Below are 26146 nucleotides of genomic sequence, written 5' to 3' on the forward strand. Positions count from 1 at the left end.
TGGGAAGGAGATGGGAGATGGGAGACGGGAGACGGGAGACGGGAGACGGGAGACGGGAGACGGGAGACGGGAGAGGAGGAGACGGGAGAGGAGACGGGAGACGGGGACGGGATATGGGAGATGGGAGACAGGAGATGGGAGATGGGACACGGGACACGGGACAAGATAATTGGGAGGAAGTGTATGAGTCAATAGCATGACACAAACAGTTTGACTGAAGGTTACCTGGGACACTGGCTTGCATCCCGCTGGCCGAGGCACGAGGCCACGGGATCGCAAGCCAGTGTCCCAGGTAACCTTCAGTCAAACTGTTTGTGCAACATCCCATAACTAAAACAAAACTATATAATATTTTTAAATGTAAGATGTAAGAAATGATTGATTTCACAACTAAATAATATGTAGACACAGTGAGACAAGGCACCAAAGGTGCCTCCAGCAGAGCACGAAGTGCTCTGCTTGCTTCCTGTGCCGAAGGCACAACGGGCTTGGGCTAGTCTATAAAGTAAGGGAGAACGGTATGGGGGAAGGGGTGGGACGATTTGGGCATTTTCGCGTAGCCCACATGGTGTCGGTTGTTTCGGTTGTTTTCGGTTGCGTCGGTAAGGTCGAAAAAAGGATCCCATGTGGTTCTGTCAAGCGGAGTTTGAATTTGAAAAAACCGTTGTCCCTTACTATACGAGCTCACTGTCCAAACGTGGGAATTTGTAAAAATTGAGCCACAATGGGATTGGCAAGTGCTCACTGGCCCTCATTTTGCACAACAACAATGAATTTTATATGTACTGCAACTGTGAATACATAATAAATAGTAAAAATTGAAGGACAACAAGGGATTTTGGGATTTTTGTGGGGAAAAGAGAAAAGAGAACACCAAGCAAGTAGAAAAATGTGAAAAATGCAAAATGCAAAATGTGAAAATGCAAAATTGCGAAAATATAAAGATGGGAAAATTTGGCAATGGGTAAACAGAGGAATGGGAAGATGGAGAATGGAGAAATGGGGTGAATAGGAAGATGGGAGGATGGGAGGACAAGAGGAGGACAAGAGGACACAATGGGAGGATGAGAGGGCTACAGGAGGACAAGAGGATGGGAGGACAAGAGGAGGACAGGACAATGGGACATGGGACAATGGGACAGGAGAGACAACAGGAACAGGACATGGGACATGGGACATGGGACACGGGAGAACGGGAGAACAGGACGGGACATGGGACAGGACATGGGACATGGGGGAGAACAGGAAGGGAGAACAGGACACGGGACATGGGACACAGGACAATGGGACATGGAGACAGGACAATGGGATATGGGACACAGGACAATGGGACATGGGACAACGAGACACAGGACATGGGACAATGGGACAACAGGACACAGGACAACAAGACATGGGACAATGGGACATGGGACAAGATAATTGGGAGGAAGTGTATGAGTCAATAGCATGACACAAACAGTTTGACTGAAGGTTACCTGGGACACTGGCTTGCATCCCGCTGGCCGAGGCACGAGGCCACGGGATTGCAAGCCAGTGTCCCAGGTAACCTTCAGTCAAACTGTTTGTGCAACATCCCATAACTAAAACAAAACTATATAATGTAAGAAATTATTGATTTGTTATAATTAAATAATATGTAGACACATTGAGGCAAGGCACCAAAGGTGCCTCCAGCAGAGCACAAAGTGCTCTGCTTGCTTCCTGTGCCAAAGGCACAATGGGCTTGGACTCGTCTTAAAAAGTAAGGGAGAAGGGTGTGGGGGAAGGGGTGGGAGACGGGTATTCCGCGTAGCGCACATGGTGTCGCCAGCGTCGGTTTTTTCGTTTACAAGCCGCTTGGAATGCTTATTTCGCTAAGGTCGCTGAAAAAGGGATCCCATGTGGTTCTGTCAAGCGGAGTTTGAAGTTGCGAAAACCATTGTCCCTTACTATACGAGCTCACTGTCCAAAATTGGGAATTTGTAAAAATTGAGCCAAACGGGATACACCAAGCAAATAAAAATGTGAAAAATGCGAAAATGCGAAAATAGAAAGATGGGATTGGCAGGTGCTCACTGGCCCTCCATTTTGCACAACAACAATGATTTTATATATGTACTGTAACTGTGAATACATGATAAATAGTAAAAATTGAAGGACAACAAGGGATTTTGGGATTTTTGTGGGGAAAAGAGAAAAGAAAACACCAAGTAGAAAAATGTGAAAATGCAAAATTGCGAAAATATAAAGATGGGAAAAATTGGCAATGGGTAAACAGGGGAATGGGAAGATGGAGAATGGAAAAATGGGGTGAATAGGGAGGATGGGAGGATGGGAGAACAATGGGAGGATGGGAGGACAAGAGGAGGACAAGAGGACACAATGGGAGGATGAGAGGACAAGAGGATGGGAGGACAATGGGAGGACAATGGGAGGATGGAAGACAGGAGGACAGACAATGGGACATGGGACATGGGACATGGGACACGGGACATGGGACACGGGACATGGGACACGGGACATGGGACAATGGGACACAGGACAACAGGACACGGGACACGGGACACGGGACACGGGACACGGGACACGGGACACAGGACACGGGACATGGGACAATAGGACATGGGACAATGGGACAACAGGACAACGGGACAACGGGAAAATGGGACAACGGGACACGGGACAACAGGACAAACAACAGGACAACAGGACAATAGGACAGTGGGACAGTGGGACACAGAACCATGGGACATGGGACACAGGACACGGGACACAGGACATGGGAGATAGGAAATCAAATAATTGGGAGGAAGTGTATGAGTCAATAGCATGACACAAACAGTTTGACTGAAGGTTACCTGGGACACTGGCTTGCATCCTGCTGGCCGAGGCACGAGGCCACGGGATCGCAAACCAGTGTCCCAGGTAACCTTCAGTCAAACTGTTTGTGCAACATCCCATAACTAAAACAAAACTATATAATGTAAGAAATTATTGATTTGTTATAATTAAATAATATGTAGACACAGTGAGACAAGGCACTGAAGGTGCCTCCAGCAGAGCACGAAGTGCTCTGCTTGCTTCCTGTGCCGAAGGCACAATGGGCTTGGGCTAGTTCAAATATTCATGGGCAATTGGAACGCAACAAACGACGAGGACGACGACCTGATTGACGCGCTCATCATGAAGTGCCATCTGTCCGGGCTGGCTGCTCGACTACTGGACTCTGCCGGGGCCTGGGGTAGCATGGGGTAACCGTTCGGTAGCTGACTAGTGCAACTACACGAGCTACACGCTCATTCAGCAGTAACGAGGAACGATTTCTATTAGCTGAGTAGTACATACATGAACCTTGTCGGTAGAAGACATGGTACTGTAAGTGGCCGGACTAGCATTACTATGTAGTACTACCTAAACTTTAAAGGTAGCGGGAATTACTTAATTCTACTTTGGCATCAAAATGCCGTAAAACCAAGTTCTTTCTTAAAGCTCAACTCTTCATGAGACCTAGAGAAGCAGAATTCACGGTTACCCCTCGCCGACTTGTATATCCCCTTCTCCCGCTCAAGTACTTCTGTTCAGGCGTATTAATTGCAGTCAGTTCTCTGGCTTCTTAACTGCAGTTAGAGTGAACTGAGGCCATACAGGGGACCTGAAGCTGCTCGTCAATCTCTAACCGCGATGCAGAACTCTGAACAGGAGTACATCATCGAACCTCCGCCTTCCAGTGGAAATTACTCATCTAGTACGAACTGTGAGTGCCACAAACAGTCGTTTTAGTTGCCTCACTGATTCAATTCACCAAGATTCCCGAACAAATTCTGGCTCGCTTTTTTCCAGTTCCCCTTTGTTTAACCAGTCTCAGTTTGACATCGTTCTTCGGCGGCAGCGTGCTCATAAAGAAGGAAAGCCCAAGTTTACAGCTGTTCCCTCGAGATTCCTGAACCTCACCAATGACTTTGAGTTTGCCGGCTGGGGTTCTATCTCTCATCTCAAGCTTACACCTGAAGATATCGGTGAAGGTGAAGCCAAACAGAGTTTTTTCCAAGACCAGCAAGTTCTTGGGCAGTTTACAGCCAGTGCGCTGGCAGCCAATGACATACTTGGCGGTATATTCTATACTCTTCCAAGTGTTATCGCTGTTGCCGGTGTCTAGTGAGCTATCCGTCAGTTAACATCAATTGGACACCGTTTACCACCAATCTTTCCAGCTCTCCTATTTCGCTCTTTGTGGCTGGATTAACATTATTTCTCTGGCGTCCTATCATGGAGGAAATGGCTTCTGCGCTACCGATTAGCGGGGCTCCTTATACCTACCTGTACGTTGTCTGTCCTTCTAGACAGAAAATTTCGTGACGCAACTATCACCAGGCTTAATGTATCAACAAAATCTGTAGCTCTTCTTGGAGCGGCGCTACTTCTTCTCGATTTTGCAGCGACAGCAATAGTTTCGGCTGCAACTGCGGCATCATATCTTGCAGGCGAAGTCTCGCTACCCTTTCCAATTTATATTGGCACTGCCTTTGTTTTCGTGCTGTTTACTTTCGTCAGCCTTTCGGGCTTGAGAGAAAGTGCTCGCGTAGCAACTGGTGTGCTGGCGATGCACGTGAGTTCCGCTATTTATTGTTCCATCTTCATGCTTCTGATGATCCGGTGGGAGAAAGGCTGTGATAATGATCATGCTTATTATAGCCTCTGCTATTGCTTGGGGCCGAGCCGGGTTGGCTCAGCTTGGTTCCAACTGGTCATTGGGGCAGGTTGGATTGTCTCCTACGGTTATAGCCCGACAGGTGTTCAATGGCATATGTATAGGGATGCTTGGACTGACTGGATTTGAATGTGGGTGATTCTACCAGTAACATACGGTCGTGCAGCGTATAATATCGCATAGGCGCACCCGCATATACAGCAAAGATGAAGAAGAACTGCTATCCTAAGGTTCTGCGCAACTTGCATTTATCTGCGCTTGTCCTGAATAGCGGGATGATGCTCCTCATTGTGGCGTTGTTGCCCCTCGACGTGGTTGAAAGTGGCGACAATATCCTCAGTTTATTAGCTCAAAGGGTGAGTACGCTTGTCATTTTTGACGATTTTGCGTGCTGAGGTACATGGCTAGGTTGCAGGGCGGTGGTTACGAATAATGGTCGTAGTGGACGCTGTTGTTGTACTCTGTGCGGGTGTACTCACAGGTTCGTGAACCAGACTCACGCGTTGTACTGCATAGTCATGTTATATCTCAAGGAATCTTGAGCGCATGCGAGCTCTTTGCTGAGCTATCATACGATCGCGTCATCCCTCACATTTTTCTTGCCAGACTGCCGGCGACAGGCGCCCCCTATGTCACAGTCTTTTCATTTATTGCATTTAGTGTTTTAATATATGCAAGCACGGGTGCTAACCTGATTGTGATATCCCAGATGTATGTCTCATATTTCAGCGGTATCTGATGTATTTGACATGAAACAGGTTTACGATGGTGTGGTTGTCCGTTATGGCGCTCTTCCCGGTGTCTCTGATACTCCTCCGTTTCTCACGACCTCGACTTCCGCGTGGGTCGCAATGCTCACTGCTGATCGTTGCTGGTGCTGTAGGTGTCACTATCACAGTAGCGGGAGGTAACATTGCCATCGATCCTACCATAGCAGGGTAAAGCCTCTACATCCCGTCGCGACATTTGTCGACGCTAATTTACTGCTTTAGCTGGTTTGCTCTATACTTCAGTGTCCTTCTCGTCCTGTTCTCCATGTCGCAAAATAAGGTCACTATACTGCGGTGGATATACTGGGAGTACGACCAGCTTCCCTGGCTACATAGACTGCACTTTACCAAAGGGTGGGGTGACGGTCTGATCCGGCTTATGAGAAGCATGCGTAGGCAGGAGGTTTGTTTGCTGGTTAAAACCGACGAGGTACGGGCATCAGACTAAAGGTGAACGTTTACTAAAACAAGCCTGAAGATCAATGATCTATTCAACATGATTCTTTATGTCCGGCATAATGAAGAAACGGCATGTCTGAAGATAGTGCACTTTCATAATGGAGATATACCTTCCGAGATGGAGGCCAATGCTAAGAGCAAGCCTATCTTGCTACCTTTGAATGTTGGCGATGCTGACAGTGTGGTTTCTTAGTTCTGGACGAAGCCTTTCCTGAAATCACCGTTGACCTGGTGCGCGCACAACTTCCTCGCTCAGTACTTAAATACTCAATTCTTGAACTCCCAGATGCTTGTTGAGGGCAAATTTGACCCAAAAAATCTAGCTGCCCTAGCGCACCATTTGAAGATTCCGCGGTCCCTCATGTTCATGAGCAGCCCAGGTCCGAATTTCCAGTACCCTGTAGCAGAGCTTGGAACACGCATTATCTCAATCTGAGCACCACGTACATCGCATCGATCCCATCGGTTATCGACATGAAATTCGCGCTGTATGGTAGGGCGCCGCTCTTTTGATATCGAGCAACTTCTTGTGTTACTATGGGCTTTGTCTCCAAGTGTAGACGCTGTATAATTGTTTTTACAAGCTTACATAGATCTAAGTTAATGTTAGGCCCGTCTGTAGAATCTGTAGGCTTTATCTATGGCTACGTCGTAGTGATTGAATCATCTGGTCCCTTCGTACATAATATATTTAGTTGTTGTCGTGCTTGTTGTCGTGACGTATTTGGCTTTGACAATCTTCAAGTCGCAAACTTGGTCCTTGGACGCCGCTTGCAGGGAAAGCTACTGTACTAAGAAATTAACTTCCATCGCACTGCACAGGGATGTCGTTCGCGGCTGGCTCTCTCGCTGGTGCACTTGTAATGGGTGGTGTAAGTGTCGTTCCCCAATGCAGGAATTCGTCTAATCGTCCCACCACTTTAGATTTACCATGGGTTTTCGAACTTGATGCAAACAAGGTGAGTATCAATCCATGTGCAAGAGCTAAAGGCGAACGGATTCATTGTTCATGCCTCAGGACTGCCCAGCACCGTGCCGAGTTCGTCTACATCCCTCCTCTTTACCTCTAACGCCTACTGAACATATTCTACAGCATTCATACCCTCTCGGAACGTCTCGTTAGCGCCTCGACTACAATTCCCTCTCCTCCGCCTGCGTCCACGCGCATAACGTACCATCCGCTTACATCGCTCATTCAGTCCAAGTGGAACAACGAGGTCGCTGGTTTATTCGGAACTGTCTGCCAATGGGAGCAGCGTGCAGTGGAGTTGGGGAAGAAAGTTCTGTATGGTGGTGACTCATGATACCGCCAAGCTAGGCATTAGACTAATCGAAAGATTAATATCTTCGGTCGTTCCTAGAATCTTGACTCCAGCAAACGGCCTCCACTATGCACCACTAACCGCCAGCGACAGCCCCGTGCTCCATTACATTGCATGACTACGAAATTTCTTTCCTTCCAACATACACATTTTGATTCTAGCTCATAAACTCGGAATCTAAGTAAATTATCATCTTCCATACCCTTGGTAATATTGTTGAGTATTATTCCCTTGTGAAGGTGGCGGAGGCGGAGGCATGGTCTGGTACTGTGACCCCTGCCGGGTCGGCTGTGTCTGTGCTGGATAAGGCCCCCGTGACGGTGACTGTGGCGGAGCTTGCTGGCCGTATGTCTGTGGATTCGCAGCGTACTGGGGTCGCTGTGTAGGTGGTGGCGGTAAGGAAAAGGAAGACTGCGTGTGCGGAGCAGAAGGTGGAACTGGAAGGCGCGCGCGGGGTGGAGAAAACTGAGATCCGAATGCTCCCAGACTTGCATATGGGTCGGGTGGCGGAGTTGGCGATATTGAATTTGTATATGTTGGGCGTGCGGGTTGTGGTGGTGGAGGTGGAAAATTCAACTGTGCCTTGGTTGACTGGTGTGGAGGTGGCGGGAATGCGGAGGAGTATGACGCCTGTGGCGGTTTCGGTGGGGGAGATACCGGATTCTTACTTCCTTGCAGATTCATGGATGCGAAGGATGAGTTCAGAGATGGGAGAGAACGCGGTGGTGGTGGCACGGGAGGTTTCTCAGCGGGCGTAGGTGGTACCGCAAGCCGCTGCTGGAGGTCCGCTTGCCCAACAAGTCTGTCACGTTCCGAACGACGGTCGGTGATAAAGGACTTAACACTCAGGGCGAGCGTCGCACTCAGTTCAGTGAGTTGTTGGTAGAACTGCAGTCCTTTCCTGAACCGGATTTAGTCAGTAAGGATGGAACGGGGAAAAGAGTACACATACGTCAACCCATCCCTGACCTCCATATACCCGTCTCTCGCATTCGAAAACCTACGTACAGTGTCCTTCTTCCGCCGCTCGCGTTCATCCCACTTCTTTGCACCAGGTCCACGCCCAGCAAGGTCTCGTAAGCTCTTCCATAGTCCCTGGATTTCCTGCAATACGACTTGCTGATTGTGCACAGTAGCTACAAGGCGCTGTTGGTATGGCCGGAACTTCTCAAGTTCTGCGGTGAACAGCGACTGCTCGGCACCAGGGTTACGGCGGTTCAAAAGTAACAGGTGCGAAACGTCGTCAGCTTGAATCTAGATGGAGACGGTATCAGCCAAGTCCAAAAGTTATCATGCACGTTACTTTGTCTTTCAGCTCTTTGAGTACTTCTCCTCGCTCATAAGCAATTTTCTTCAACCGTCCAAAACGCTCATCAATTTCTTTAGTGTACTTGCCGATTTTGGCTCGCTCCTTCTCATCGTGCGCCTCGGTACCGATGTCAAGATCAAGCAGGCTTTCTGAAGGGGCATCACGCTGGGCACTAGCGCGGAAGACATCCTCGACGCCAGGTGATAGCAGTAGTCGAATGTCAGATTTGACTGATTCCCAGAGTGTCGATACCTGTTGGTCTGACACAGCAGCCGCGTCTAAGGCGCCTGTATGAGATTTTAAGTCTTGCCGGATAGACTTCGTAAGAGACGCAGATGGCTCCTGTGTCCACAGGTGGTCGTACTTGACCCGCATCGTCTCGCACTCTCTCGATTCAACATCCAGGTCCCTCGAAAAACCATCCAGCTCTGCTTTGACAGCCTCTTTGAGACGACCCATCTCGCGCAAGAGCGTTTCGATACCCTCCCTGTCCTCCATGACGTTGATATCCTCTCTCCACCGGCGTACATCCAGGGGAATCTCTTCCTCCCCACCCAAGCTACCCTCAGCCATCGCCTTGAATCTTGCAAGTCCCTCCTGCACTCCCATCGCTTCCAGTGCGCTGCGCGCCTCGACCTCAGCGCTTTCTGCGTTCTCGACTTCTTTGCGCACAAGCTTCGCCTTCTCCTCTGAGTACACGCTGGCGCTCTCGTGCACACTCAGCGGGATCAACTTGATGAAGATGTCCGAGCCTATAACATTCTGGACATCTGGCGCGCGATACACCTCTTGAATGGAGATAGGGGTGGCGACAACTGCTTTCTCGATGGCGGGCAGTGCGTCGGCTGATGGAAGGACAGCATTGTAGATGAGATCATTTTCACGCTGCGCTTCTGTCTTGCGGTCTGTGCTTAATTGGAGCTGCACCTTCGTGCGTTCGGTGATGGAAGGCCCGGCATCTGCGGGAAGCGTAGGTGATACGTGGGCAAATAGAGCAGAGAATGATGCAGCAGAGCGATTGGCTTCTTTTGCTAGAGATTCAGCGAGGGTGAATCGTACGAGGGCCTCGCCGTGAGCCCCAGCTTTATCGTCAACTTGACCGCGATAGTATTGTGCGATAGAGCCAAAGTGTTTGGATTTGATCTGGGCGACACGTCAATGCTAGTATCAGGCTTCGTAATATAAACATACCTGGATAAGAGTGACCCAGTTGCGATCGAATATGCCCTTACCCATGAACTCCTTTACTTCCTCGTTCAGGGAGGTGTACATGGATGCAGACTGGGAAGCAATCTTGGCCACCAGGGTGGGCGCCTTCTTCTCGCTGATGCACTTTTCTAAAAATACTTCCGTAGCTTGCGCCATGATGACTCCTACCAAAAATTTGATCACCTCCCGGCTGAGGTCAGTCGAAGGGGCATGCAAGAAGTTCTCGTTGACATAGGTGAGCATGCCTGCACATGTTCGGAAGTAGTAGAAGGCGAGTTTGAGCCCTTCTGGATCGGACCTGTTCTGAGAGGCGGCAATGGCGGAATGCGTGGCCGCGATCTGAAACAGAACCGAGGCCTTCTCATACGCAATAGACGTCTGCGTAGTCAGCTTGTTCGTCAAAGCGTCATGCCACGGAAAGTTGACGCGAATCTCTGGGAAACGCATCTCGAGGATCTCGAGTTGCCCAAAGTACTTGTAGAGGAGATCGCGACCTGGGAAGCAAGGCAGTGAGTACCCTGAGATCATGATTGCTTGAGCGACGAACCTGTCATATCGCTGCCTGCGCCTTTGACAGCGTCTTGTCGACAGCGTTGCAGCGCTTGGCACTCCTGCGCATAGTTATCTGGGTTCTCGCCGAAAGACTTGGCAATGAGATTGCGTATGGGGCCTGTCCAATCGACGTCCTCCGTCGTCTTCTTCGGAATCGCTATCATGGGCGACTGGTGCGCCATTTCTGAACACTATACCTTTTATTTGCCTTGAAGTTGCACTCAGAGCCTGATGCAACCTGACCAGAGCACTGCGGTCGTGTTCCAGCAAGTAGGCTATGATTCCGTGAAACTGCGCATACTAGTATGGCTCACGGAATCCGGAAGCAGTTTCCGAATCTGTAGATGTCAACCCCCGTGAGAGGGGTTGGTTCCTTGCCGTTTCCGCCCGTCGTGCTTGGGTTCAAGACCGTCATCTCACAACCAGAGCTATGTCGTCTGAAAAAGCATCATCCAGCGAGAACATTGTTAGCCAGAAGGTGAGTTATATCGTCAAACACAATGTTTGAAGCTAATCATCCTCAAGTATGACAGGTGTCGTATGTGCTTTCATTTTCTGAGTTGGAGGAGTTTACTGACTATGTCCGCAAGTGGCCGATTTCTTGGTGAAGGCGTGAGTCTTGACTTGCATTTTGTAGTTGGCATGAATTACTGAGAATTGTGCAGTGGTGTAGGTTTCAGCGTAGGAGTTGTTGGATCCGTCATTCTTTTCCGAAGTCCGCGTCTTACCTACCTTATTTTCTCTACACATTCTAACCCGAAATATTACAGGACGGACATGGCCTATTGCCCTTTCAACGGGCTTCGGCATGGGTGCAGCATACGCAGACTGCGATCGCTCATTCAACCCCGCACGCGTCTCGGGGACGCGGATAATATCTCAGACAGACGAGAGCAAGTGATGTCGTTCGACTCATTCAGTAGTATCGCAGAGTGCTCTGGACGGTGGCATCCTCGAGGACCTAGCATTATTTTACATAGAGTGCCTTTGCACATCCTTCCGCCTCCCATAGATCACAACGCGAATGTTCATTCTCCTTTTGACCAGTGTTCGCTCCCAGCGTTGGAGTTTTCGGGCAGTAATTCATTGATTGTAGAAGAGTGTTGTGGTGACTCCCTAGGCAACGTTCTTCGAGGTTTTCCAAGCACAAGCCGCTCGTAGAGCACGTCTGCAGGCAATTCAAGGTAAGCTGAGGCACCGGAACGTTTGCTGAACGAAGACGAACATGCTGTTGCCCCCATGATAGGAACGGTGACGATGATGGTGCGGAGCCTGCGAGCTTGAGGAGGCAGCTTCTGTGCCATTGCTAGCTCACGGACAGTAGAAGGTTGCTACTTAATTGTAAAATAAGATGCTGGCTCGTCCGGAAGGAAGGTTAAATTTCTCTGAAGATATATCTTCGGGGTCCTTGACGATTGAACAGGGTGTCAAGAGTCCCTTGACACGCTAACTGTACTAGCTTGTCTCTCATCAACAACATCCTGCCTTTTTCTGCGCGAGGAACAATGGCTTATGTTGCTGTGGAAGAGGATGATGTGAGTGGCATGGTGCTATTATTGTTGTGTTCAACAGAATTCCTGATGCTGCACTGTGGGTTATAGCGACTAGAAGAAGGACCAGAGGGTTTCGAGTTCAAATGTGAGCGCGTTTGCCTTGAAGTGGCGATCAGATATTCAATCCCGAGCAGCTTTCCTTGGAGCGGACGCGAGAGGAGACCAACGAACGCAGTCTGCCACTCCAAACCTTGACAGAGGTACGTCGAAAATTCGTCATAACAACATCCCCTGACGTGTACCCAAACACAGGATATCTCACAGACCACACCACGAGCAAAGGTCCATCTGGATTCTGGACAGTCGAATATTACCAACCATACTTTGACGTTGATACGTCGACCGTCTTGAAGCGATGTTACACGACGCTCCTCCCCACTTCACCCTCGTACCTGACGGTTCTTACACCCACTGCCGATCTATATGGCCCTTTTTGGATCCCAACCACGCTTATACTAGCTCTATTTCTTTCTTCGTCTCTCGCAGCAAGCATCGCTAGCTACCTTTCGGCCCCAGGAGTTGCGTATGAATATGACTTTGGCCTGCTTAGTCTTGCGGCAACGATCGTATACATATACGCATTTGCAGTACCTATTCTGCTGTGGCTTGCACTGCGCTACTTCGGCGTTGGCGAATGGGGCGTGGTAGAAGCACTTGGGGTCTGGGGTTACTCACTATTCGTCTGGGTACCTATTTCGGTAAGCGCATGAACTTTCGCAACTAGGTGCACCGTTTTGTTGAATACCCGTCATCCCATAGATATTATGTGTTGTTCCTGTTCCCATTTTGCGTTGGGTTCTTGTGGGCATCGCGTTCTGCTCATCAGGGTACTTCCTCGTGGCGAACGTGTACCCAATATTGGCGATGGTATGATCATATTCCTTGCCTGATCTAGTTTTGATTATTGATGACTCGCTCAGGCCGACGCGAAAGCCACTCGCTTGCTGATAATTGTTATCGGCGCGCTGCACGCAGGGTTAGCGTTGACATTCAAGGTGTTGTTCTTCAGCTACTACGTTGTGCACGAGATCGGGCCTGGAGCGGACCCCGTACGGTGATGTCTCGAAAATGATCCTGTGCTGGTCTTGGTCAGTTTGATCGTAATGCATAATTTCTATTTTCACAAATATCCAACGATGCATGAAACGACCAAGAGCAAACCGAAAGAGCATTGACGGCTACCATTCAATCTTCGACGTCAACCCTGCCACGCATTAGCGAGAGATCGGAACACATCGTAAACGCCGTGAGCTGGTCGTAGCATGAAAGCAGACATGTAAGGATTGACATCGATGGAACCAAGACAGGTTGGGAAATGTCGCTTCCTTACGGCGACTTCAGCTAGCATTCGTATCCTTAAATACGTCAATCCTGCCACGTATTAGGGATATCTAGATTACATTCAACAGGCAATGGAGTAGACAATTGAGCCAAGAGAGCTCGGGAAACGTCGTCCTTCACGGCAAGCGGGACCACAGGCAGTATTGTGCCAATGCAGACAGTCATACGTTTGCCTTAGAGCGCTGGTTATCTATGTGCTTGCTTCAACAATTTCAGTTCTTTTTTCCTCGATTGGCTTTCCAACAACAGCGACTACACGCGCAATATTAATGATGTGTGATCCAGTCAACTTGAATGGAGCAAAGGGCAACGACGATCGAGATACTTGACTCCTCGGGGGGAGAGCAAGGGCAGATATAGATAGGCTGGAAACGTAACGTCAAGGTATCAACACATCGTAATGTCGGTAGTACTGCAGTGTGGTTGTACATAACATGAAAGCAGACAGTAGAGAATGATGACCTCTTATGAGATGATGCTATATCCATGGTTGGAGTAGATGTAGATGGAGTGTGATTTCAAGTAGGAGCACTATTACGTGCTGCCTCCTGTGCCGCTTCTGCCCAATCCTTCTCGCGCACACCGAATTCAACTCCCAGTACAGTCTTGTTGAAGTTCGTCAAAGTCAGTCCGTAAGGTTGGCGAATGCGCGACTCCCAGCCTTCTGGGAGCCGCTCATGGAGAACAACGCTACGCAGGTCATCCACACGACCTCCAAAAATTGTGAGCAGTGTCGAGGAACTGATGCGAACGTTCAGAAAGTGCTTGAAAAGGATGACGTCATGACATACTTGGAGCTACCGAAGATCTTGTGGAAGAAGCTCAGCGAGAACTCCTTGTTTACTGCACGCGCCACTGCACGACGCTTGCCGAGAATCCTGGAGAGATCTTTGGAGGTAAGGATATCCTTGCCATCCTTGCCCTTGCCGGTAGATGCCGCAAGTAACTCCTCTATGAAAGGTATGTGCTTCACTGATTGGTTTGGTTCAAGGGCAGCATCAAGGCCTGAAGACAAGTTATTCGATATGCATGAACAAGGCATTTGTAGTAAATCACTCACGGAAGAGAGATGCGTCGTGTTCAATACCATTGTGCAGGTCGAGTTCTGCCAGATCAAAGGTATCATTGCTGTAGCTCTTTTTGAGCATGCGAGCGGCATAGTGCGGTACATAAGAGCAGAAGGAAGGAGCGAAGTTATAAGTCGCCCGAATCTGGTGGTTAAGATCGATGAAAGAGATCCCACGGCCGCTGCGTGAGAGGATGCCTTTCATCATGCCACACCGCCAGTGCTACTATTAGCCTAAGCGCTTAAAATATTGTTTGCAGATCACTGACCGTGATTGGCCATCGCATTGAGTGCGGGGCATGAGCAGCGGGAGTCACCCTCCTGAGGAGGCCTAAACTCAGGCCAGTGCCCTCCATAGCCTGGGTGGCCCTCAGGCGTGACATGTCCAATGCGGCGCTTCCTGTTCACGAGATTGAGGAGCGTGAGGAGCACATCCCAAGATATGATCCCAACATCGTAGAAAAGGCTGGATATGCTGGAGAGGAAGCCCATTTATTCCCCTTGCGTTGAGGGATACCTAGCCTCTTTGTGAGCAGGAAGCCAAGTCTCATGAAGGCCTTTAATATATGTCTAAGGGTTCCGCAAACTTGGTTCCGCATGGGGAGGAGTATTCCCAAGGTGTCACAGAGAATATCAATGTAACGGCCACGAGGCGAGTTCTGGCGACTTCCAATTGTCCTTTTACCGACCCGGAGTGTAATACTATGCACATACCTGGCTATTCGGTCCGCAAAGCTACCGAAGCTTTGCCAGTATTTGTCTGTGCAACTGTCAATTTCCGGAGTTCTAGCTGATACTAAGTTCGTGTTTACTCCGCGGTGTTTCTGTGTCAGTCGCTTAGGTTTCTTTGCTTTTATTATTATATCTAGTACTATGGTTTTTACTTTTTGTAGCAATCGTATTCGAGCCTCCTTGATTGTGTCAACTTGAAGGAGTTGAAAAGTCTCTGCGCGCACTTGGCGGCGAGGTGGATTAATGATTCCGAAATGAATCGCTATCTAGGAGTACTATCCCTTCCGGTGCAATCGGCACCCCACAGAAATTGGCAGGTCACACATGGAAAGCGTGACATTTTTGTTACAATTGGTCACATACAGTCACACAAAAATGTCCAGGTGTCGGGTAATGCAGCCTGCCGGAATATCCCGGCACCATGCGTCCAGCTGAGCGGTTGCGCTGTTCGCCGTTTGTTCCTCTCCGCCACGACATCGAGTTCGTCGTTCATTACACTCCTCACTCGCTCGAACAGTTTTCTTTATACCCGCCCACCACTCCCTTTAATTTTATCGCACCGTAATTCTACTCCTAGTAATTTGTTTAGTCATACGTCTTATAGTCTGCTCTATCAATTGCACTTTACCGTCCCAATTATTGCTACTCGAAGAGTCATTAGACACGATCGAATTCGTAAGCAGTTGTCCCGTCCACCCAGCGTCTCCACCTGCTTGCGTCTCATCCCGAGCTAACGCTCGGCCCAGCCCAACCCAATAGATCGTGTCACCGACTCTTGAGTCGTGCTTGTCGTGCTCGTCCGACGTTGAAATTTAAAACCACGTATCTTAAGTGACACTTGCCGCGAACGGGTTGAGCGACCTCCCGCCTCCAGCGCTTGAAACCTAAGTAACAACCTTGTTGGCTAAAATTTGTTCACCTTTAGTCCCACAACCCCTCAACAACATCATTATCCCGATTTCTCCATTAGTATCGCGGCCAGCGTACCAAGGTTGGCGCCAGCCCATCGGACCCTCTCGATGGCACGTTCCTGGACAGCCAGTACGGGCGACACAAGACCCCGGGGCCCCAACGCAGCTGCTAACACTTTATTAGAAGGAACAACTGCCTTCCTTATTCTATGTGTCTACCGCTGACATAGCCATCCTCGTCCTCTTCTACCTGCCTCTACATCTCTCGCGATATTGGCTCCAACAACCAGCCTGGCTCCCGCAGTGGTGCAGCCTTCAATCTTCAGCTGTCTGCACTGAGTCTGCAAGCACTGTCCTGAATGTTTCCCCTCCCACCTTGCAGTACCATCCCCCAAGTATCTACTCGTTGGACTTGACATGTTTGCTGAGCTTTCTCGCTGCGATATTTGATCAGTCCAGTGACTTATTTCCCCCTATTTCCCCCCGTTCGGGAGCCTACCATCGACGTCTCGACAGCCGACACCGAAGAAGGTCGGGCCGCTCTCGCAATCGAATTAAGGAAGGCCCTCCGCAATGATAGGTCTTTCTATCTCATAAATACGCAGGCCCAGGTGAGGCAATTATCTCAGGTATGTGGAATATATATCACAACTCGACTCACACAACTCGCATGTTCGACATTGCGGATGTACCCTTCTCGGCCGTCAGTTTACAATATTAAGTGAAACCGGGTCACCCGAAGGGTATAGATTCCGACAGTACGCGGTGCGTGCAGTTGTGTCCTACCTGAAACATGGCGTTTATTCAATCGAATCCAGGATGTAGATGGGGGATTCCGCACCCAGCAAGAGCAATATAGCCGCGAGTAGAATGCAGTTACATTTCATCGATACTAGCCTCACGTCCTTCCAGTCAATTATTATGTGAATAGGCGAAGTCACCCAGAGGCCGTCCGTCCTCTCCTCCCAGAAATTGCAGCGTTTACCAAACACAACCATTAAAATGTGTTGCATCTCATCCTGAGGCGAGGATATGTCTTTTTGCGCTCGAGGGTGACCTCCTGATAACAGATTTTCTTCCAGGCTTATCGCACGTGGCTTCGAGCTACCCGAAGAAACGCTAGTCAACAACCATGACTGTGACGCTGCTAATGAGATGCCCGGGATATCAATTTTTGAAACAGCCCGACCCGTTGCTGACTTATTATTGAACAGTCAAGTTCATCAAGTAGTATGCACTTCCTTCAATTTCTACTCTTCACAAGTTCGTATGGTTTAGCCACCCACGAACAGAGGCAGAAGAAGACAACAAATAATGTTTGGCTGATGGGACACACGGGTGAGTACCTCACTCATGAAGTGAAAAGTGTGCTCACCAGTGTTACTACAAGACCATGGAAGCGTTACGATTTTTTGGAGTCAGCCTGTCGATGCAGTGCAAGTTCAGAACCATGAAGGCAAATGGCGCTGGGTCCGTTATAAGGAAAATGCGCTCGTAAGTCATCTCCGCGTTCGATATTTCAACGCGCAAGATAACGAGGGGGTTACAGATTGTTATCATAGGCGATGCAATGAACTTCCTTACGGGCGGGCATGTCCTACTTCTCCCTGGTCAATGACGATGTCAAGTTGGTACTGATGGTTCAAAGTCCAGTCTTGCAGAGAGTTGGAATTGAGAGACGTTGCGGTGATAGCGATGCGCCAACGGTGGGACATTTGAGGAGAGCGAAGATGGTTGCCCATGGCCAATGGGGAAAGAAGAAGGACAAAGAAGAAGAGGTCATTTACGGGTTGCTGGTTAAGCGCCACGACTGAATTTTCAATGTATAATCCCTATCCTTGGGCGACGAACATAGACTGCTGTCAATATAATGCAGTAAAATGCTTGCCTTATGATTCTCGTATTCCATCAGCTTGTAAATATTGTTAAATATTCTGGATAGAAGACACAGACGTACTATGTGAATCAGGTATGCACATTTAATCCCGAACGACGATGGCAAATGTTTAGAATTCAGCCAAACTGATTGCTTACAGCGCCTTGTAGTCAACTTCTATTCTTCCAATGATTACGATGAATTTGATGATCAGTCTATGAGAACAGTTTCTTGTAAACCTTCTTCTCCCTCTCCCTCTTCTCCCTCTTCTTCTGCCTCACTTTCGCGAGCTCGCCCACAATCGCCGGGTCTTCGGGTGCAAGTTGACTAGCAGCAACAAGGTCCGCTTCAGCTTCATCTTCCTGCTTAAGAATGACATGTGCCGCCGCCCTGCGATACAGGGCCTTGGCTTTATCTGGGTTGCTCAGCTGCAGACGGTCCAAAGCTCGCGTGGCATTCTTCACTGCAGTTTCGGCAGCTGCGGGTTGCGTGCGCAGCGCAGCGAGTGCCGAGTTTAATAGAAGGGGCGCAAGAAGCGAGTCATAAGAGTCCTTGAGCTCCTGTGGAGAGTTTTCCGGCAATACGGGGTGCACGTCCAGGTACCTTATCGATTCTGACATTTTGTTGATGCTGCGAACGAAGGATGTTTGCGGGATGACTCACTAAGGTACTTTTTGAGTGCGAGTTCTACTTGTCCATCCTTGAAGAGCTTGTTCCCGAGCTCACGGATTTCACGTGCAATATTCAGCGCAACTGCGGGATTCTGCACGTCGGAATCATCGTCTTCAGGGTAATCCTCGTGGTCATCGCCAATGGTTGTCTCGGAACTGGTGAGGGAAGGGTCATCCGGGGAGAGAACGCCGCAAGCAGAGATAATGACAGGAGCAGCGGGCACATCTCCAGACGCAATAGGGTAGTTTTCAATTGTACGGACTACGCATAGTAAGCAATCCGTCAAAAAGTAAGAGGCGCGTGGACAATATATCTTACCTAATGATTTGCCCTTGATCACTTCACCAAAAACCACGTGCTTGCCATCAAGATGGGGGGTTTGGTTCACGGTGATGAAGAATTGCGAGCCGTTAGTGTCTTTTCCTGCGTTTGCCTGAGAATCCGATCAAAACCAACATTCCTCGATGGAAAATAAGGCGGAATTCTACCATGGACAACAAGAAAGGTTTCGTGTGTTTCACAGGGAACGCTTCGTCTTCGAATTTCTCGCCGTAGATTGATTCTCCCCCGGTGCCTATCTGGACAATGAGTTTGTGACATCTGGATTTGACTCTGGGACGCACCATTGCCCGCCGTGAAGTCACCACCTTGACACATGAACCTGGTGCACTGCATTAGCCTTCGTTGCAATATCAGGGGACTGGAAGCTTCTACCCCTTGATCACGCGGTGAAAGCCAGATCCAGCATAGCATAGCGGCTTGCCAGACTTTCCGATACCCTTTTCACCCGTACACAATGCACCTGGAAGGGTTATAAATCTGACATGATTGATCGCGTATCTGAAAACTCACGGAAGTTTTCAGCTGTCTTGGGTACTAAGTCTGCATACAGCGAGAACACGATGCGCCCAATGGGCTTACCATCGATGGTGATGTCAAAGTAGGCGATAGGGCGCTCTGCAGATGCTTCAGACATGTAGCGCTCAATGACAATTCGAACAAACGAATTCAAGGACAATTAGTTGTGTCTCGCCAGCGCTTGTAAGTCACGAGTTGGCGAAGTTATAAAGGTCAGATCGGATGCTGTAAGACTGACGAACGATTGTTTCTGGCAGTTTCGAGAACTGTCATGAAGGCCGATATCATCCCATCAATTTATTTCTGTTTGATCAAAACAAGTGCGAGAGCTTGCCGCATTCTATAGACGTTCTAGATGCATTCAGACGAGTGCAGTTCGTATAGACCTTGCACCGTTTGCTACAACGCACTAGGTCAAGACTACCACATGATCAATGGACAGCGTTAGCGGCTGATTTTTGTTGAGGAATTGTATATGATGATGGAACGAACGCAAGCAAGCCAAGTTGAAGCTGACCAATTGTCGATTACCTAGTGCTCGACGACAACTATGATGTTTGGGCATTATGATCGTAACCGTCCGTGGATGGCCACTGGCCAGCGCTCAGAATCGACTACTTACCCGGTGTAGAAGACGACGACGAGGCTACAGAGTATAGACTTTCTATGAATGACTCAGAATGAGTGATAGTACGGACCGCGGTACGTGTTCCTTTGCTAATCATTCAAGCTCCCTAGGTGAAGCTAAAATACTTATTTCCCTGTGTTTTTGTAGAAGCTCAAACCTGGCTTGAGGCTTGCGCAAGCGAAAATTGGACCTCGGATACATCCACTCCGACCTTAACTTGCTCCTTGCGCACAGGCCCGTGCTCTGACATGGGTTATTGGCACTCTTGAAGGGATAGAGCGAAGGAGTCAGGTTTAAAATTTCATGCGTGCCCACAAGAGACGGCTGTATACTCTCATCACTGTTGCAAGTAATGTACAGGTCAACTGATATAGCATCGAGGTCTAAAAATACTCTTTATCTACATGGCCAGTGCAATTAGAGCTGGTGACTTCGGACGGACACTGTCACATGGATTAAAGGGTAGCATTAATGCAGACCCTTATCTTTGGCTGAATAGCTAACCTGGGCGTGGCTCTTACCCTGCCGCTACTGGAATCTAATGACTTTCAAGGCTTCCGGCGGTGCTTTGCCTGATCTTTATGAGGCTTCAATCGCAGAACTTCAAGATGGTCTAGTAAAAGGAGACTTCAGTAGTGTTCAGCTTGTGCAGGTAAGTTGCTGCTTCAGCACATCTGATATAGGCTTTACTTAAGTGATCGCAGGCCTACCTTGGCAGAATCGAAGAAGTTAACCTGAAAGGTCCTGCATTGCATGCAGTCATTGAGACTAATCCGAAAGCCTTGCTACAAGCTGTGTCCCTTGACGATGAACGGAAAGACAAAGGCAGCCGTGGGCCATTGCACGGAATACCATTGTTATTGAAAGACAACATTGCTACGTTGCACAAAGAAGGTGAGATTCTTTGCGTCACATACATGCAATACCAGTAAATTGAGATCCGGATAAGGAATGAATACGACCGCAGGTACATTCTGCGCTACTGGCTGCCGTCTAGCAAATCAAAAAAAATTCCTCTATGCCAGGTTCCTACGCGCTGCTGGGTTCAGTTGTTCCTCGAGACGCATTTGCTGCAGCAAAATTACGTGAAGCTGGGGCTATATTCATAGGCAAAACAAACCTCTCCGAGTGGTCTGGTATGAGGGGCGAGTGGGGTGATCTGAAAGGACAAGTTCCCAATGGCTTCACGGAACGTGGAGGGCAAACTCATTGTCCCTACTACCCGAATGCTAGTCCATCCGGTTCAAGCTCCGGAAGTGGCATTTCGACTGCTGTTGGTCTAGCAGCGGGCTCCCTTGGCTCAGAAACTCATGGCTCTATTGTCTCCCCAAGTAGCAGGAACAATATTGTGGGCATCAAGCCTACTATCGGGCTGGTATCTCGCTCAGGCGGTAAGGTTTCCCGCGATGGCTACCGATTCTCTATCTGATGATGAACGCTAGTAATACCCATTTCTTCTCATCAAGATACTGTTGGCCCGATGTGTCGCTCTGTCACTGACGCAGCCCTGTTATTGAATATTATCGCTGGGCCTGATCCTCGAGATGAAGTTACTTTACATCAGCCTGGGATTGTCCCAGACTACATGAAAGCGCTCGACGCAAACGCCTCAAAGGTGCTCGTCTTGGAGTGCCTCGTGCCTTCATCCGTGACATCAAGACCATCGAGGAGAAGTTCAACTCATCCCTTGACGTCTTTCGAGCTTTAGGCGCAGAAATCGTTGACCCTGCAGATTTTCCAAATGCGGAAGAACTAGTAGCTTCTAAAGCGGAGAAGCGGATACTGGACGTGGACTTCAAAGTTGATCTTAACAAGTACCTATCAGAACTGGTCGACGTTCCGACAGGCGTCACCACTCTCGCTGCTCTGATAGAATTCAACAAGGGTCGTGCAGAGCTAGATCTTCCACCACCATTCTACAAAGATCAATCCCAGTATGTCAAATCTAATCTTAAGTGATGTCCTTTCACAAAAGATATCCAGATTCATCGAATCGGAAGCTACACAGGTTGACGACGCTTACTTTGCAGCACTAGCCGAGGATTTTGATTTGGGACGCACGAGGGGAATTGACGCCACTCTGGCTCAGTTCAATCTCGATGCCATAATTCTACCGACCGATGCGCTGGTATGCAAACCCGCGGCAATTGCAGGGTATCCGTTGATCTCAGGCTAGTACTTCGTATTGCGATCTTGACGTCGCTTATACTATCCAACATTTAGTGCCCCTCGGCTTTCAGCCAGAAGACGTTAAAGTACTGCCTGCGACGCCATCCCCAGTGCACATCCAAGCCCCAGGACTTCCTTTTGGAATCGTTTTCATGGGTACTGCGTATAGCGAGTTCAAGCTCATCAGCTATGCCTATGCTTTTGAGCAGGCTACTCACGTGCGACTTGAGAGAAGGGCATATGATGATGCGATTCCCAGAACCCAACTAATAGATGTTATGTTTCAGTGATTTGTACACTATATGCAGGGAATAACTGAGCTGTCTTGCGTGCCGCTCGGAAATGTTTTTCCGTTCTTAAATAGTGGAATGTGCTTTCGTATTATAAGCACTTCTCTGGTCGGATAAAGACTGGACGTAACGGGCAAGTCTTGCTGTGACCAATCTGAATCACTCGTTCATTTTCACAATCACTTATGTACATCGTACACGTACGATCATCGATCAGTATCTAGCAGACCTTAGCAGACTCGTATCTTTACATCACCGGCGCCGCTCAATTGCAGCGCTGATATAGTCAACGGTACCCGTGTTGTTTCACCTCAGTCATTCCTCACTAAGACTAAGGTGAGATACTATGATCATACTACTACTTACCGTACTGTCATTACCTTACTCGATCCTTACCAGCTGACCGTCTTCTACGTCACGGTAGTCTCTTGTTTGTCCCTCGCAGGTGCTTATAACAAATCCGAGTCCTTTCCCACTAAGACTGAGTCTCTTGCAATATTGTCTGTCTCTCGCAGTGACCTTCGTTTGTTACTGACTGAGTAGTCGCACTAGATTGTCCAGCGTCTCTCAGCTCTGCCCACTCTGGATTCCCTAGACGCCGCCAAAGCTCTCGTCGAGGCAGCTTCTCCAGTAGAAGAGACCAACAAATGGTTCAGCGCCTTCGCCAACGCCATTCACACGAGTGACATAGCTTCAGTTGTCGATCTCTTCCACGAAAAGGGTTCCTGGAGAGATGTCGTTGCCCTTACTTGGAGTCTTCGCACGCTGGGAGGAAGAAATGATATCAAACGCCTTCTTGACGCACGACTCGAGGCAACTGGCCTCACAACTCTCCGATTGAGCGAGGAGGAACGCAAAGCACCTGCTCATGTCGCGCCGCTTCCGGACTTAGTGTTTATTCGGTTCTGCTTTACCTTCGAGACATTTCATGGGAAAGGTAGCGGGGTTTGCCATCTAATGCCGAGCAGCCCGAATCCCGAAGTAACCTGGAAGGCGCATGCTCTGTTAACACATCTTGATACACTGAAAGTTTTTCCGGTTCAGGTAGTAATTTAAACACACTGCTCCCTGTACAGTGCATGCCTGTTGATATTCTTTCAAGGCTGGCATCTTTCGCAGTCGCACGGTTTTTCATGGAACTTGGGAGGAGAAACGAAGACGGGAGTTAGAGTTTGCTAATGGTGATCCGGAGGTGCTTGTTATTGGAGCTGGCCAGTGCGGCTTGCAAGTCGCTGCACATTTGAAGTACATGGGGGTGTCTACCCTAGTGATCGAACGTAACGCACGAGTGGGAGACAACGTATGTTTTCATTCTCGATATCATCTAATCTGACGCGTCTCATTCAGTGGAGAACTCGATACAAATCATTATTCTTGCACAACTCAGTTCGTAAGTCCTTTGATTGACTTGAGTTTTATCGTTCACACTCTGGCACAGATTATAATCAGACATCTTATCTGAGGCAATCTTCTGAGTCTTTCGCTAACCCATTCTTACTCATTTATTAACTTGCACAGATTCCCCTCCACTTGGCCATATTTCAGCCCTGCACCCAAAGTGAGTCTCCGAACAAGCCTCGGTAAAGTCCTCTCAATTTCCCAATCTCATTCAGCTCGGCGACTGGTTTGAAGGTTACGCTAACCTCTTGGACCTCAACGTCTGGACGTCATCTAGTGTTGTGGAAACAGTCTGGGATGACACAACAAAAACTTGGAATGTGGTCATCGATCGTGGAGGAACGTCGCATCGCTCGAAGGTTAAACACATCGTCCTTGCGCCTGGCCATGGGGGAAGCATTCCGCGATCCCCAGATTTTTCCGGGAAGGTAGCGAGCCTGGATTTCTATCGGAGATAAAACTACTTTCGAACAAAGCATTGTACAGAACTGCTACCGCGGCAGGGTACTTCATTCTTCAGAATACAAAGCAGGCTCTGGCTATGTTGGCAAGAAAGTGGTTATTGTGGGTGCATGCAACTCAGGTAGGACCTCGATGACTTCGCAAGACGCATCAATCTTCATAATGACCCCGTATTCAGCGCACGATATCGCGCTGGATCTATGCAACCATAACGTCGACGTGACCATGTAGGTTAGGAGTTTTTTCAGCGTTTCCTCACGTTCAACGCAAGCAGTATACAAAGGTCTTCCACTTTTGTTATCTCACAACAGGCCTTGGTAGCTGGACATGCAGGTGATCTGTCCTTCGCACCCAGTTCATCATAGCCATTTACAATGAGAATAGTCAGATACAATGACGACTTCCCGATCGAGCTTGCCGATCTTCTCGAGTCTGCACTGCCCTGGTCAACGCAAAAATCGATCACACAACACACTACTCCTCGGGTGGCCGGAACGACCGACAAGTAAATCATATTTCGCCCTTTAGAAACATCGCATGCTTACACGTTATTTAATACGAAGGGCTTTGCTTGAAGGCCTCAAGCGTGTTGGATTCCAGACGAATCTGGGCCCTGAGGGAGCCGGCCTCATTGCCCTGGTTTACGGACGCGGGGGAGGTTTCTATATCAGTATGTTCTCGAAATTCTTTCCACTTAGAGTGATAAAAAAGATCATGCGCTACCCCGCATTTCCCCGCAGACACTGGTGCAAGTGATAAAATCATAGATGGTAGCATCAAGCTAAAGAGTGGCTGTTCGGTTGGACACTTCACCACACATGGTCTGGCACTGGATGACGGAACTGAGTTTCAAGCGGATGTAGTTATTCTTGCCACGGGGTATGTGCGCCGTTCTACCGCGGAGGCGGGGGTTCTTGAATGTAATTTGCAGCTTTGGCGACCTACGTGATAGCGTGAGGTTGATGTGTGGCGAGGAAGTTGCGCAGAAGGTCGGGCCTATGTGGGGGTTGGACGATGAAGGCGAACTACGTGGCGTCTGGAAGGATAGCGGACACGAGGCTCTTTGGATTGCAGCCGGTATGCGAGCTCATTAATAACGAATCATTCTACGCATGCTAACGGGCGCCAGGAAACCTATCACGAGCACGCATTCACAGCATGCATTTAGCCTTACGTGAGACGCACTCTGAACATTCTGTGGCTTCTCGCTCACCACGGTCTAACAGAGATTAAAGCGAGTTTGGAGGGCTTGTTCAGGCGCGAAGAACTCCTATTTTAGGTTGGGTTCGCGTGGTGATCATCGGGGAAGTGCAATTGAACCTTCTCCTCAACCCCCCCCAACCCTACTATACTTCTCACCCAAAGTTAACTTTGCGCTACGTCGCGTGTTACGCCCCGTATCTATTCGTCGTATCCACTCCGCAGCACCGTATTTCGAAATTCTTCGTGAGGATTATTTAAATAAGGACATTTTCACTCACGCATTGGAACGTCCAAATTTCATTTCTTTTACGGACTAGGTCGCAGACCAGCCTCGATATTCCAATTTCCCATTCAGAGATTAACTACCAAATATGAATGGGCTTATGGACTAAGGGAGACTAGAAGACTGTGTCAGCCTCCAAGAATCCTCGTGACCTATAAACGTGTCGCAGTGGCGACATGATAAGGCCTGATAAGACAGCGTATCTGGTTCTACAGCGCCCTTCATTGAAGCCTTAGCATGTCCTTGAGATTTCATAGAGCTCTAAGTAGGTCCAACGTGCATTGAGGTCATGGTGTTGATCGACGGGGGTACGGAGGCGAACAAAATTCCGTGGGAATACATACTGAATTGTATATCCGAAATGAATTACGTCAAAATGTAAAAGGTGAAATA

The 26146-nt window shown here is 48.8% G+C and overlaps 11 protein-coding genes across 11 annotated transcripts; 7 read left to right on the forward strand and 4 right to left on the reverse strand.

Annotated features, from left to right (window-relative positions):
- Window positions 1-2305: 2305 nt before the first annotated feature.
- Window positions 2306-2815, forward strand: EDB91DRAFT_1081966 (uncharacterized protein; the record flags this gene model as incomplete). Its single annotated transcript, XM_041315441.1, has 1 exon — window positions 2306-2815. The coding sequence occupies one exon, from the start codon at window positions 2306-2308 to the stop codon at window positions 2813-2815; it is 510 nt and encodes a 169-aa protein (XP_041177206.1).
- Window positions 2816-3440: 625 nt separating this feature from the next.
- Window positions 3441-6625, forward strand: EDB91DRAFT_1132205 (amino acid permease-domain-containing protein). The gene is made up of 14 exons (XM_041318683.1): window positions 3441-3578; window positions 3630-3736; window positions 3789-4137; window positions 4194-4301; window positions 4354-4588; window positions 4647-4821; window positions 4874-5046; window positions 5099-5171; window positions 5224-5401; window positions 5449-5628; window positions 5683-5890; window positions 5939-6056; window positions 6113-6150; window positions 6206-6625. The coding sequence occupies exons 2-14, from the start codon at window positions 3664-3666 to the stop codon at window positions 6353-6355; spliced, it is 2058 nt and encodes a 685-aa protein (XP_041177207.1). The 5' UTR covers window positions 3441-3578; window positions 3630-3663; the 3' UTR covers window positions 6356-6625.
- A 118-nt stretch (window positions 6626-6743) lies between these two features.
- On the forward strand, window positions 6744-7223 carry EDB91DRAFT_1053180 (uncharacterized protein; the record flags this gene model as incomplete). Its single annotated transcript, XM_041313731.1, has 4 exons — window positions 6744-6791; window positions 6844-6878; window positions 6938-6958; window positions 7013-7223. 4 exons carry the CDS (start codon window positions 6744-6746, stop codon window positions 7221-7223), a joined length of 315 nt encoding a protein of 104 aa, XP_041177208.1.
- Window positions 7224-7430: 207 nt separating this feature from the next.
- On the reverse strand, window positions 7431-10493 carry EDB91DRAFT_1053030 (BRO1-like domain-containing protein; the record flags this gene model as incomplete). The annotated part of the gene is made up of 5 exons (XM_041313717.1): window positions 7431-8142; window positions 8194-8495; window positions 8545-9693; window positions 9742-10253; window positions 10307-10493. The coding sequence occupies 5 exons, from the start codon at window positions 10491-10493 to the stop codon at window positions 7431-7433; spliced, it is 2862 nt and encodes a 953-aa protein (XP_041177209.1).
- Window positions 10494-10741: 248 nt separating this feature from the next.
- On the forward strand, window positions 10742-11212 carry EDB91DRAFT_1248285 (uncharacterized protein; the record flags this gene model as incomplete). Its single annotated transcript, XM_041322908.1, has 5 exons — window positions 10742-10789; window positions 10837-10849; window positions 10902-10923; window positions 10977-11026; window positions 11082-11212. 5 exons carry the CDS (start codon window positions 10742-10744, stop codon window positions 11210-11212), a joined length of 264 nt encoding a protein of 87 aa, XP_041177210.1.
- Window positions 11213-11339: 127 nt separating this feature from the next.
- On the reverse strand, window positions 11340-11772 carry EDB91DRAFT_1222722 (uncharacterized protein; the record flags this gene model as incomplete). Its single annotated transcript, XM_041320924.1, has 2 exons — window positions 11537-11772; window positions 11340-11479 (listed from the first exon to the last, which is right to left on the reverse strand). Exons 1-2 carry the CDS (start codon window positions 11613-11615, stop codon window positions 11340-11342), a joined length of 219 nt encoding a protein of 72 aa, XP_041177211.1. The 5' UTR covers window positions 11616-11772.
- Window positions 11773-11816: 44 nt separating this feature from the next.
- Window positions 11817-12922, forward strand: EDB91DRAFT_1053120 (uncharacterized protein; the record flags this gene model as incomplete). Its single annotated transcript, XM_041313725.1, has 6 exons — window positions 11817-11846; window positions 11913-11949; window positions 11999-12064; window positions 12117-12562; window positions 12624-12731; window positions 12785-12922. 6 exons carry the CDS (start codon window positions 11817-11819, stop codon window positions 12920-12922), a joined length of 825 nt encoding a protein of 274 aa, XP_041177212.1.
- A 407-nt stretch (window positions 12923-13329) lies between these two features.
- On the reverse strand, window positions 13330-14957 carry EDB91DRAFT_347691 (Chloroperoxidase). The gene is made up of 4 exons (XM_041326961.1): window positions 14541-14957; window positions 14266-14469; window positions 13997-14210; window positions 13330-13946 (listed from the first exon to the last, which is right to left on the reverse strand). Exons 1-4 carry the CDS (start codon window positions 14761-14763, stop codon window positions 13724-13726), a joined length of 864 nt encoding a protein of 287 aa, XP_041177213.1. The 5' UTR covers window positions 14764-14957; the 3' UTR covers window positions 13330-13723.
- Window positions 14958-18005: 3048 nt separating this feature from the next.
- EDB91DRAFT_1237269 (peptidyl-prolyl cis-trans isomerase) lies at window positions 18006-19438 on the reverse strand (the record flags this gene model as incomplete). The annotated part of the gene is made up of 7 exons (XM_041321562.1): window positions 18006-18403; window positions 18454-18723; window positions 18781-18895; window positions 18951-19036; window positions 19086-19123; window positions 19177-19264; window positions 19315-19438. The coding sequence occupies 7 exons, from the start codon at window positions 19436-19438 to the stop codon at window positions 18006-18008; spliced, it is 1119 nt and encodes a 372-aa protein (XP_041177214.1).
- A 925-nt stretch (window positions 19439-20363) lies between these two features.
- EDB91DRAFT_1132246 (amidase signature domain-containing protein) lies at window positions 20364-22520 on the forward strand. Its single transcript, XM_041318684.1, has 7 exons — window positions 20364-20600; window positions 20653-20842; window positions 20974-21339; window positions 21391-21563; window positions 21608-21882; window positions 21932-22119; window positions 22172-22520. The coding sequence occupies exons 1-7, from the start codon at window positions 20490-20492 to the stop codon at window positions 22405-22407; spliced, it is 1539 nt and encodes a 512-aa protein (XP_041177215.1). The 5' UTR covers window positions 20364-20489; the 3' UTR covers window positions 22408-22520.
- Window positions 22521-22980: 460 nt separating this feature from the next.
- On the forward strand, window positions 22981-25500 carry EDB91DRAFT_1053093 (uncharacterized protein; the record flags this gene model as incomplete). The annotated part of the gene is made up of 13 exons (XM_041313722.1): window positions 22981-23454; window positions 23510-23707; window positions 23755-23801; window positions 23884-23965; window positions 24021-24233; window positions 24292-24388; window positions 24446-24494; window positions 24542-24607; window positions 24656-24772; window positions 24831-24937; window positions 25008-25146; window positions 25199-25344; window positions 25397-25500. Coding segments are annotated over 13 exons (1839 nt in total), but the record flags the coding sequence as incomplete, so codon positions are not given.
- Window positions 25501-26146: the final 646 nt, after the last annotated feature.

The sequence above is a fragment of the Suillus paluster genome, assembly GCF_016628075.1.
Source record: "Suillus paluster strain FC165 chromosome Unknown EDB91scaffold_25, whole genome shotgun sequence".
Classification (NCBI taxonomy): Eukaryota; Fungi; Basidiomycota; class Agaricomycetes; order Boletales; family Suillaceae; genus Suillus; species Suillus paluster.

Bases quoted from the DNA above. Each gene is read 5' to 3' on its own strand.
- EDB91DRAFT_1132205 (XM_041318683.1), top strand. From the start codon at position 3,664: ATGCAGAACTCTGAACAGGAGTACATCATCGAACCTCCGCCTTCCAGT. The intron at 4,138-4,193 runs GTGAGCTATCCG...CAATCTTTCCAG, and splicing joins ATCGCTGTTGCCGGTGTCTA to CTCTCCTATTTCGCTCTTTG. The intron at 5,402-5,448 runs GTATGTCTCATA...GACATGAAACAG, and splicing joins CTGATTGTGATATCCCAGAT to GTTTACGATGGTGTGGTTGT.
- EDB91DRAFT_347691 (XM_041326961.1), bottom strand. From the start codon at position 14,763: ATGGGCTTCCTCTCCAGCATATCCAGCCTTTTCTACGATGTTGGGATC. The intron at 14,470-14,540 runs GTCAGTGATCTG...GCATGATGAAAG, and splicing joins CAATGCGATGGCCAATCACG to GCATCCTCTCACGCAGCGGC. The intron at 14,211-14,265 runs GTGAGTGATTTA...ACTTGTCTTCAG, and splicing joins ACACGACGCATCTCTCTTCC to GCCTTGATGCTGCCCTTGAA.
- EDB91DRAFT_1132246 (XM_041318684.1), top strand. From the start codon at position 20,490: ATGACTTTCAAGGCTTCCGGCGGTGCTTTGCCTGATCTTTATGAGGCT. The intron at 20,843-20,973 runs GTGAGATTCTTT...CCTCTATGCCAG, and splicing joins TGCTACGTTGCACAAAGAAG to GTTCCTACGCGCTGCTGGGT. The intron at 21,883-21,931 runs GTATGTCAAATC...AAAGATATCCAG, and splicing joins TTCTACAAAGATCAATCCCA to ATTCATCGAATCGGAAGCTA.